This window comes from Panthera uncia, chromosome D4, assembly GCF_023721935.1.
Source record: "Panthera uncia isolate 11264 chromosome D4, Puncia_PCG_1.0, whole genome shotgun sequence".
Classification (NCBI taxonomy): Eukaryota; Metazoa; Chordata; class Mammalia; order Carnivora; family Felidae; genus Panthera; species Panthera uncia.
The window spans coordinates 80659602-80672154 of NC_064807.1; the positions used below are offsets into that span (position 1 = coordinate 80659602).

The window sequence follows — 12553 nt, forward strand, 5'->3', positions numbered from 1 at the left end:
ATTTTATTTTTAACGCTAGATTGACATGCTCATATCTTTCAGAACCATTTCTAGAAATGAAAAATAATCTTATTGCGATTCTGGTCTTTTTTAACAAATTTTTCTATGGTCCAGGCTTTATTAAGAACTTCATTATCTAAACCTGGAGTGAGAGATTGAAAAGAATGTGGTTTAAGCTACCAAAACCAAAGTAACCAAAAAATCATATCCGTGATTTCGGAATCTTAACACCACCCGCCCCCCCGCCAAAAAAAATTTAGACTACTTCATATTACGCTTAGGGACACAATTTTTTAAATTTCTTAAATACGTTGTTACCAGATTTATTTTTTTAAATGCAGGATTCAAGTCAGGATCCTATCAATGCTGATGTTTTAGTATTTAAACCAGCTAAGCATTAAACAAAAGCAGATGAATAAATAATGTGAACTCTGAGAAGCCCTTGCTTTTGCCTTTTTGGTTTGTTCCTCTATTTTCAAAAATACAGGAATTGCATGTCTTTCCGGAATTAACAAAGCCTATACTTTCAGGTTTCAAGATAGCAGGCTTACCAGATTTTAAATGAAATATTGAGTGCTACAGTGATTTAATGGTTTTAAACCATAGATGTCGTTGCGGTCTGAGGGTGTCACAGACAACTTAAGGAAGAAAAAAAAATGGGGCACAGAGAAATCACTTTGTCAGTAATTACAATCAAGAGTCCTAAGATGTGGCTCAGGCTGCTCATTACTTCTTCTTTCTGAATCGAGACCCTTATTTACATTTCAGATTACATTTTTTATGAAACAGTAAGATCTATCAGAGCTGAGAGGAGCGAAATAATGAGGGGAAAACATTTTAATAAAACGTGTTGGGTCTGCATTACTTCCGTGTCAGAAAGAAAGGCTACTTCTGTAGTGATGGATCATTTATTCTGCTTCTAAACGAGAAGCAAAAAGATGAAACTGATGAACTTTTACTGCCCATTTGTCTTTAGCAGACAATTAAGACAGAGAAGATCAAAATGGATTATCATACCACGCAGACAACTGGCCCAACAGTAATACATCTCCGGGACCACAGATTTGTAACTCTCTTTTATCCCTCCCCTTTCTTCTTACTTCTTTTTCCACTCTAAAGGCAGTGCTAGCTTTGTGGCTCAAGGAGAGCCAAAAGGCTGGTCATCATTATTCAGTCACAGATGTCAATCTAACCTCCCTTTTTTCTCAGTTTCTAAAGCAGTGAGCCACAATAATTTGTGACAGATTCTTTTACTGTAAGGTACAAAGAACACACAGAATAAAACATCTAGCAGCAGCAAGTGTCTCTGATCAAGTGTGCTGGTACATGGGAAATACACTATATGTAAAAACAAGCACTGGTAGGTTAGGCGAATGAGGAGGAAAACTGGAGGAGGGAATTTTGTGTGCGTGCGTATGTAGTAACAAGCACTATGCTTTGTGGTGAATTAGCTCTCATATTCCTTACGGATTACATCATAAATGTTTTAATACTAGAAATGTTGTCTAGATCAAGCACATATTCAGCATTTAAGGTTTCTATGGACTAAAACATTTCTAAGAACCCTCTAATATAGTACACCAAGGGGAAAGATAATTTGGTTTAATCCAAAAAATGCTGAGAAGAGGAGGAAAAAATAGAAGATTGGCACCCAACTGATAAAAAGGTAAATAAGAAACATGCAGGTCTCATTCCCTTGACCATCCAATCAACTGTCAAATCAATTTCTGGGAACGTGGAGGTAACTTCCCCAAAAGCAAAGCAGACCTTTCATTCACCCTTCGTTCTCGAGTTATATGTGATAAGGAAGGGAAACCACGTATGCCGAGTTGGAAGAAATGTTAAATAAGACTCTCCTAAGTCTGCATCTAGCCCATGAGTACCGTCCTCCAAATTTTAACATTATGTTAACAGATCTAAACAAAGAAAACAAGTAACTATCCTGTGAATACTTTAAAATAGCTGAAAATCATCATTTTTTTAGGTTCTTACCGTAATTTTAAATTATTCCAACTTCAACATATGAAATACTTGTGATAACATCCATTAACCAAAGTAAAGGGAACTAAGTTCATAACATAATATTTAATCTCTAAACTGAGTTTCACATGCAACAGAAGAGTATTTCTCTATATACACACACATACTATATATATGGGGACTGTACATACATATGTGTATATACACATATGTGCCTCCCAAACATACAAACATATACTCAGAAAAACAAACATGGGAAGGTAAATACCAAATTGTCATAGTGGTTATCTCTGAGTAAAAACTATAGATGAATTACGTTTGCTTTCTTTTCATTCTTTTTTAAACTTATTGCTGATTTATCCATATTTCCTAAGTATTTTGTCATGAACATACTACCCATGTGATTTTTAAAAGTTACACCAAAAAGAGGAAATAGTCATTCTGGTCAAAAAGTTTCAGATATAGCAAGAAACTATGTTTAAAGGAATAGATGCAGATGTTAACCCTGTTATTTTCAGGTTTGTCCCACAAAATTTTCTCTTGTTGGCTAATTCAGAACCTGGGACCACAAAGGTTATTTACCTAGACAAAAGATTTTAGAATAATGATTTTCTTAAGAGCTATGGACTCAAGTCTATTCAGAACCACACTTTGAGATTTTTCACTCTTTAGACATTGACGAAAAAAATTAATAATGAGGTCTTATAATCTTTGGATTGTGCAGTTTAAATCCAATGGGTTCAATCAATCACACAGCAATTTAAGGCAAGATAAAAATGTAACTCTCCTGTTGGAAGACGAAGCAAGGGTTAGAGAAGATTAGTATTTTTAAAATCTCATTCAAGAGTCTTGAGATCACACACAAAGCAAACCATACCAGTTCTCTTGGGTTCTTGTACAATAAAATCTCATTACAAAGCATCTCATTATACTGATTATCCAGTTATATTCCTGGTCACATTATGTCCCCTGTATTCATAAAGATGTCTCAGATACCTTGCCCTCTATATAACAGGCCACATTGCAAAGGTGTTACGACTATTGTACTGGATATTTCTATTCCGTTGTACTTATCCTCATTCAAGGACATTTTTTAATAGACAAAATTCAATGGAGGTACTTCAGAAACATGTTTTTATTGTGTACAATATTCTACATGTGAAAGACCTTATAATTGTTTTACTCAGTGTAATCAAGGATGCTTCTATCTTGAAATGGCTTTAAAAAGCATCCCAAATTGCTTATTTGAACTAAAAATGTAAGATGCCCCCCAAAAAGCTATAAAACATCTCTAATATTTCTTAAGATAGACACTGGAATCCAGAATGTATAACCCGGATCTAATTATCAAGAATAGAGCAACATCACAACTTCAGCGCTATTCTGTGACTAAAATATTTCCTTTCACTTCACTCCATGCTTGCGGGATACAGGAAATTCGAGATGGCAGGGCCAACCAGCCAACCTCAACTTTCACTACCATCATTAGAACTAACCTCACCCTGAAGACCGTTCCTGAATGTGTATCTTCTTCTTGGAGTACTACCATAACACACAGCTTCATAATCTATTTCAAATTCCAGGAAATGTTATAAACTTCCCTCCACATCATCTCTTTTTTTGTTATGCTGGTTCTTGATTGCTTAAATAGCATTTAAATAAATAAATAAATAAGAAATAAATAAATAAATAAATAAATAAATAAATAAAAGTTCACAGGCAGCCCAAAAAGGATTTCCTAACGAACTGCAGACTACAGCATACCTCAAAGTAAAAAGTAAAAATTTGTGATAGATTTTTCTTCCTTACTTTTTGTGCATTTGTTCCTGAAGGTTAACACCCCAAATCTAGCACCAATATTTTCAATCCGATACCTCATCTGTTTTTACTTTTTGTCTTGGGTTCCTAATTGCTATTTCTCTTCCCTCTAAAAATTCATTTATCTCTTTCAGTAAAAAGAACAGTAATAATATGTTGAACAACTCTGAAATAAATTTTGTCATGTAAAAAATTAATTACGCATTCCGAACCTGGTCACTGTAGTCCTCCGGGAATTGCCTCTGCACCTCAGGATCTGTAAATAATTGACAGATAATATTAATTGGCTTTGGATTAGTGAGCAAGCAGAGGATCACACATTAATATTTGATCAGAAGATGATAGCAGCCCTGGCAGGGGATCCAAGGGGGGCAGCTGAGGCTGCTATGTTGATGAGCACAAGGACGGACTCGGCAAGGCACTCCCATTACCCTCCTCCAGAAATATAAAAAAGAAAAATTCTGAAGACCTGATGCTACTGTTAACTTTAGACTATTACCTAATGCAAAAATCTTGCCCGCTGAAAATTGCACTCAATATATTTTTCCAAAGAAAATGAGTCTTAAACCTGGCTTTTTTTTCTCTAATCAGAAGCCTCCTTTTCACAGTTACAGATGTGGGCTTGATAAACCACCTTAAACACCAGTTTCAGATTGCATGCGTGTGTGAGTGTGTGTGAGTGTGTGTGAGTGTGTGTGTGTGTGAGTGTGTGTGGGGGGGGGGGGGGGGGGGGCGGGGGAGGGGGAGTAAGAGAAGAATTCTTTCAAGGAACAAATGCAAAACTCTTTGCTTTTCAAAATAAAATATACCCTTAGCAAAACACTCACGAACTCTTGAAAATACAGATAAAACCAGATGAAGTTTTCTTCAAAACAGAACCAAACAATAGACTTTTGGTTTGGCAGTGCAGACAAAATATCATGAAATGAGATATTATGTTCCACTGAACATAATAAGACTTGCATAGAAACTACAAAAATACATAGGTGAAAACACCTTTTATGGCCATCTGTTTAAAATGGAATTACCAAAGGGTTCACTTGATTCCTCAATCATAATTGCAAGATAATCCAATGCCATCGTCTGCAAGTCAATACAGAAGTGTACTAATTAAAAGCTATTAGCACTCCATTTGCTATTGATTAGGAAAACATTCAATCTTTTCTAATAAGAGTAAGACTTGGTTCCTCAGAGACACATTATGGGGGAGTGATAATAATATTACATATTTGAGAAATCACATATCAGTGCAAAGGCTTGTGGAAAAGCATAGTATTTGAGGGTCCCCTCGCACACTGATCACAAAATACGCTACTCGGTTTTCAGAGCTATCTTTTTTTTTTCATAACTACCTTTTAAATCATCAATTTACTTCTCGATGAGTGAATCCACATTAAAAGTTAAAACCCTCCAAATCACAACACAACAATGCAGCCAAGAACCTCTCTGCAGCAAAGAATCAAAAAGGGAGAAAACAAAGAGCCTATTCACATACTACATTTAAACCCTAGAAATACCAGTTTTCAAGTCATTCAAGTCAATGGATGTTATTTTTTCAAAACCCAAGAGTAGTAACAAAAGCAGGAATATTCAAAAAGGCATACCAAAAAAACAAAGCTTCCACCAATGGGTGATGCAAAAAAGCTGAAACTATCTGTAGACCATTTCAACTCTTCTTGAAGGATCTTCTGGTTGACTTACAAACTGGGGACCAATTTCCTTCTTAACCTTCATCTGCAAGTAGTAGATGGGACAAAGGACCCGTGTAGACTGTGACCAGCAGAATTCTGGAGTGACCCCCTCTGAGGTACTGTGCACGGCTGCCCCAGTAAGCCCGAGGAAGCTGAGAAGCTGTTGCTTCTCTCTGGCCGGAAGGGCTGAAATCACTCAAGAACTTGGCCCTCTTGGGACAGGAGGCCAGAGGGCGCTAACGGTGTGGGCTGAGCAGCACTAGGTCTACAGGGAAGAATTAGTCAGCAGGATGCAAAGATACAGCCAGATGCCTATCAAACCTCTCAAAGTGTGCTGCTGGGGTGGGGGTGGGGAGAGCTTCCGTAAGAGGCAGGGGTTCCAATTCCTGAAACATACGTACGTCACCCTGGTGCAGAGAAAAACTGGCGTATTAGGATTTAAAATTTGCGCCCAAGACTGAAACAAAAATGCACTTGTAAGCAAGCCACTGAGGGAAATGGTAAAAAACAAGTTCAGAAAGCCACAAAATAATCTAAGGCTTCTTTTTCTTCCAACTGTCATGTGATTAACACTCTTTAACCAGAAAACCTCATACAGAAATGACTCACATATACATCTTTAATATCATGTCCTCTTTCTTGCAGTAGTTGGTGCTTCTCAGGAACCACAAAAATACTCATGAAAATAAAGATGGCAAAAAACACAAAGACTTATCTTCTTATCACCATTCTCTGAGGGGACAAATGTCAAAAACCAAAATTTGTGATATATTCTTCAAGTTAAAAAATAAGTTTCCTACTCATGGGTGGGAGAAGGAAGGTTTTTACATCCTTGGTCAACTACGTTAATAAGAAACTACATTAATAATTAGAAAATGTATTTTATTCATATATGCAGTGCAGAACTTTAAAACGAGAAGAAAGCACGGATAAAAAGAAAACTCAACTTATTTTAATATACTAACGGTAAAGATGACCATGGAATGCCAAGATGGAACTCATTCAAATCATGCCATCCTCAACACTGCCTCAGTGGTAGCCATAACCACCATCATCATCAAATTCCTCCAACTGTCCTCAGACTAAACCCCAAAGTGAGACACCCAGAGTTTTATAGAATCACGTTCCAAGAGAATACATGGATTATTATTTACTATGATCTAAGCATAAAGCTTGTGCTTTCCTTTAAGGCCTTGAGGGTCACAAAAGCAAACTTCATGGGTTCTTAACATTCTCTAAAGCAATATTTTTTTTTTAAAGCGGAATGGGGGCAGATAGGGAGGGCAATGCTTTTTAAAACCCAAAGCCCAACCTACTAAGTCCCATTCCATTAGCTAAAGATCCGATCTGATAAAACACTATGAAAGGAATTTTGTAAAAATTAACAAAAAAGACGAAAATAATTGATTTGAGTTTCCTTAAAATGTCTATTTTGCACAGTAGAGTGAAATCCTCTTTTTTCACATTGAGTCGATCATAATGCCATAATGTCACCAAAATATCGACATTGGAAACATCTGAGTTTAAAAGGTCCAAATACAATCTGCTTTTCTCAAGCAACACAACACCCGCCTTACTAACAGTTTCAGCATGGCACATTGTGCAAAACGTAGCACCCTGCAGTTAAGCAAACCGCCTTTAAATTTTCTGTCTGGCAGCAATCCACTTGCGTGTCTGTATGTTTTTACAAGGACTCTATGTATTTCATTGCATCAGCTGCATTTCTTTGAGTTTTAAATGGTCTGGGAACATTTTATGAAATGTTCTATATCTTTATATGGAAAATAACATACACTGGAAAACTGTGCATCGGTCTAATATTTATATATCTATTTCTTTATCCACCATCCAATACTGTAATTGCTAATGTTCCAAAACACCTTCTCACATTCATACCCTCACCGCCAAATGCAGTGTCACCAAACAGCTAACTTTCAACACAAAAATCTGCAGATCAGAGAACTACCAAGGAAAAAAGCAACAATTTGCTTAGGCAATTGGCAGTGAGAAGAGAAGCATGGGCATATGTCAAGCTTTTTCTCTAAGAATTGTCCCCCTGAAGGAAAATTAAGAACATTCCTTTTCCTTCTCTCTCGGCAACTTTCTCCAGATTTAAGTGGTTGATTCTTAACGAAATTAAAAACTAATTTCATCATCTCTCAGGAAAATACTTTTCGACAAAAAATATATTAAAAATATCTCGCCACAAGACGCGTGGTATGGTAGAGTCCATACATCTCTTAACTACGTACACCTCAAAGAGGCAGCTGGCTCTGGGACAAGGCTTTGCATTATGTCCATGTGATGGGCTACTCCCTGCTTCCAGCACCGTGGCCCTGCAAGAGGAGGTCTCCACAAAGACACATGGGCACCACTTCCACTGGAAGCCACCAGAAGCATTTCCATACTTAAGACATTTCACAGCACGGGAATCCCAACAGCACGATCTGATTCAGGCACCGAACATGACCATGCTTAAGAGGCTATGTCTTCACAGCGGGGGGAAAAAAAAAAAAGTCTCAGAACAAATATGTCTTGATTTTTTTTTTTTAAAGAAAGGTTAATTTTCTTCAACTTCAATTGTTCATGTTTTCTAGTCTTCTACCGTAACATACTTTAAATCTTTAAGATATACCAGATTGCCACAGGATGTTTAATTAATAGAATAAGAGTTTGGGCAAGACTTGCTGGAACGGTGCTATAAATTATTTTACACAGGCTCCAAAACCTTGAGTTCTGCCTTAGGCTTCAAGTTCCTAGAAAACGTGGTAGACAGATCTTTTACAACAGAAATGCAAAATAATTCATAAAAGTACTGTGGTTATGTATGAGGGCTCATTTGCAGATCAGGAACCAGTATGTGTGCACACACTCACACCTTACCAAGTTATTTGCCTGTTTTTCTCTGTCACACCAAGGACTCCATTTGAAGGGTCAAGGCATGACACTTGAACTGACTATTGAAAAACACACCGACTTCATTTTTCTATGAAATGTGTAACAACGGCACACTCACCAAACGTCACAATCTTCTAGAGCTGGAGCTCTTTTAGGAAATTTCAGAGAAACTGCAAATGTAGCCGTCAACACGGGAATCTACATTGCTTTCACTTTTAACATGGTAGGCATCAAGGCAGAAAACATTACATTTAATGCCCTCTCAGTTTATCCAGTCATTACCTCTAGGAGATTTCAGTCAGTAAGAAACAAAACAGTGAACATATTAAAGCTTACAATTATAAAAATCTTCCCTTCAAAAGCTAGCCTTTAAAATTAGCTATAAACGATAGAATCTCATTGTTCAATTCCATGTTGTTTAAGGTACCATCTTCCTCTCTCCCACAACCGTCAATGTTAATCCGAGCTGTAATCAGATTTAATTTTCCAGATGAGAAGATGAGAATATGCTGCAAACGGGGAAATAGTCCATTACCCTGCTCTTTCCCTAATGACATTTTCAAATTTTATACACTGAAAATGGTCACTCTCAGAAAGTAGTCTGAGAAGTCGTATATTTTGAGGACGAGCTCAATCTTCCCCAAAACGCACTCAGAAATAAACTTTTTTTTTTTTAATCTTCATGAAGAGAAGTTCTTTTTTTTTTTTTTTTGTATAATGTAGCATTAAAGTTTCTGGACAGTATGAATGCAAACTGGACTGCACTAAAACAGAGCTTTAAGGACACTACCTATTAAACTCATTACTGTTATAAAGAGTCAGTTTCACTTACTTTATATTCCAAAATACCTAAATCATTAGTATAGCATTTTAACTAAATACAATTATTCTACTAAACTATTCCACTTATCATAGTTAAAATTTACTTATTAAAAATAATGTATTTTTGAAAGGAATATTACAAATGTACACAGTTAAAAAAAAAAACCATCAACATGATTTCCTTCTTCTTAACAGTGGAACAAAATAATTTATGTTGTCTTTCCTTTAAAAATGTTTTTAAAGGGGCGCCTGGGTGGCTCAGTCGGTTAAGCGGCTGACTTTGGCCCAGGTCATGATCTCGCGGTCTGTGAGTTTGAGCCCCGCGTCAGGCTCTGTGCTGACAGCTCAGAGCCTGGAGCCTGTTTCAGATTCTGTGTCTCCCTCTCTCTGACCCTCCCCCGTTCATGCTTTGTCTCTGTCTCAAAAATAAATAAACGCTAAAAAAAAAATAAATAAATAAATAAAATAAAAATGTTTTTAAATTAAAAATTACTTCTTCTCAAAAAATTATTGATTTCAAAATGCAGGTTTTACCCTGAAATTACAAAGGAATATAATTCACTATTATAAAAAGCATTTCAAAGTCCTTTAAATGAACATTTGGTTTCCATGTAAAAGTGGAATTTCTTAAACAAAAATTATTGTAGGTTTTAACTTTTTGCTCTAAAACATAAAGGCAGTAAAACATAAAACTTTGAGTCATCACTGGTTTTAAAACTATGTATCCAGTCTAGCCTTTTCCCTCAACACTGGCATTTAAAACACATTCAAATACTACTTAACAGCAGCCAGCTTGATAACACAAGAACAGGTCACCGTCTACACCTACAACAAAAACCCAAACAACATTATTCAGGGAAGGAGACCACGACCCACCTCAGAAGGGTAAGCAATGGAACCATTCACGTGCCAGATTCCTCCACAAACTAACAGATTCTGCCTTTCAGACATATCCTGCTCTGATGTGACTATTTATGCATAAACAGCAGACACTGACCTATTGTTTTCAGTTGTTGGACTTATGAATGTAGTACAGTTACCAATTAAGTGAATCAGCAAGTCCTAAATGCATCAACTGTTCTACAAATAATAAGTCCACTGACATTACGCAGTAAAATCTTGGGAGTTTCATCTCTCTTTCTAGGGAAGGGTGATAGACTTTTGACTAGCAAATGCCGCTACTTACCAATAATTTGAAATATTTTTCATAATTAATTCCATCCACAAAACGTCTATGAAAACCTGATTCTCAATCGAACTTATGCCACGTGAACCCCAAAATCAAACACAAGTCGAATTCCAAAGGGGGCTTTATTTTTTTTTTAATGTTTGTGTGTGTGTGTATGTATGTATGTGAGAGAGAGACACAGACAGAGATGGAAAGAGAGAAAGGCAGAGAAGCAGAGAGAGAGGGAGACAGAGAATCCCAAGCAGGCTCTGCACTGTCAGTACAGAGCCCAATGTGGGGCTCGAACCGATAAACTGTGAGAGATCATGACCTGAGCTGAAATCCAGAGTCAGACACTTAACCAACTGAGTCACCTAGGCACCCCCCAAAGGGAGCTTTAAAATGGAAAAAGGGGGTGTACTGGAGAGACGAAAAAAGTCAAGAGAATACGTGCACTTATACTTCGCTTTTTTGCCTGCTGAACATCCTAGTTTTCAACTTTCATTGTTATTTAAATATTTAGGTTCTTAAAAATCAGTTCTAAGTTTGGAACTAATTGCTAAAATCTATCAAACTGATAAATATTGATGAAGGTCCTTTTTTGTTTTTTTTAACGGTTAAAATCCCAGGTTTCCATTTAACTTCCCTGTAAGTTAGGATTTGTTTTAGCCCCTCTTTTGAATGTGTACCATAAGTGTCCGACTTTTATTCCAATGTGAATAACTACTTCAGACTCAACCTAAATGAAGCTGTGTCCTTTGTGTACTACAAATGTAACATCACTGCATACAGTCTTTTCACAAATAGATAGAACACCTCTATCAGATCCAGGGGGAAGAGAGAACTTCATCAGTTATTCAAATACAATGACTGACCATGTACCCACTATGTGCCAGGCTCTGTGATAGGAATTTAAAATAAAATTTCTAATTTTATCTTCATAACAAAGCTATGACATTAGGACTATCATAAGTGCATCATCGTTAAAGAAAGCAATAGGTTACCATTTGTCCAAAATTAGAAAATCAGTATTTATTCACGGCATAAATATGCAGAAGTGACTGGCCCAGATGAGGAAGGGGCCAGTCCTTGCTCTCTCAAGGAGTCTACAGTGTAACCCTAGCAGAGAATCCGCAGAATTAAACAATAACCACAGAGCTTGCCAAGTGCTGTGCAAGGATTAAAAGAAGGGCATCGAACCCAATTTTCACAAGGACAGGAAAAGCTTCAGGGAAGAAGTGACAGAGCCAGACGTAGAATCTAGGACCAGACCATGCATGGTTCATCTCGTGCTACCACAAGCCCCCTTGTGAACAGTCCAGGGGACAGGGAGTCAGTATTTGGTGAGGCCAGGGCCCGTGTTCTACTTAGCATGGTCTCCTGCAAAAGGTCTGCCCTGTTACAACTGCTCAACACATATTTTGGCAAAACAGAATAAACAGAACACACTCCTTAAATACCCGCCTCTCTAAATGGATAAAAGGCCAATTTTAAAACATCCCATTGAAAACAAGCCTCTGAACGCTACAGGCTTCCTTCCTAAAGACACATTGGCATATAAGTAAGCACACAATAAATATTAGTTGTTGTTTTATTATTAACCCCAGTGGAGAAATAAGCAAGCACTATAAATTAGATGGCTACAGATGTATAGGTATGCCTCAAATTGGAAGTACATGTGTTCCTGAAATAAACTTTTATAAACCCAATTAAAATTTTCCCATTGCCTGCCACTACGTACTTAGAGATGTTATAACTTTATCAGAAACTGCTTTTCTCTTCATCGTCAGTGGTTCGAAAATCCTTAAGCTACAGTTTATTTGCCTCCTGGCATCTGTTTGCTAATGATCTGTAAACATCAAATGCACTAGGGACTCTCCCAGATTTACAGAAACCCTGAGGTGAATCTCTGTATAAATGGAAGGACCTTTCTGCTAATTTCTTTGCATTCTAAGTTTGCATTCCAGGGTTCAGAAACAGTTCCGTTAAACATTTTTGCAGTAATAATTACAATATTACCTACCAGCTACCATTTACTGAATGCCTATGTATCCCAGTTGTTGCCAGAGATGGTTTATTATCTTAATTAATCATAACAACAACTCTGCCAGGTAAGTACATGTATCCCTGTTTTATAAATAAGAGAAGTGAGGCTAAGAACAAATTCAGTTAAGAA

General features: G+C 37.0%; 1 protein-coding gene across 1 annotated transcript in view; it reads right to left on the reverse strand.

Annotated features, from left to right (window-relative positions):
• DENND1A (DENN domain containing 1A) overlaps positions 1-12553 on the reverse strand; it is a 436275-nt gene that overhangs the window by 323026 nt on the left and 100696 nt on the right. Inside the window, exon 3 of the mRNA XM_049630950.1 lies at positions 4011-4054. Within this exon, the coding sequence (XP_049486907.1) occupies positions 4011-4054 (44 nt within the window). The remainder of the gene's footprint in view (positions 1-4010; positions 4055-12553) is intronic.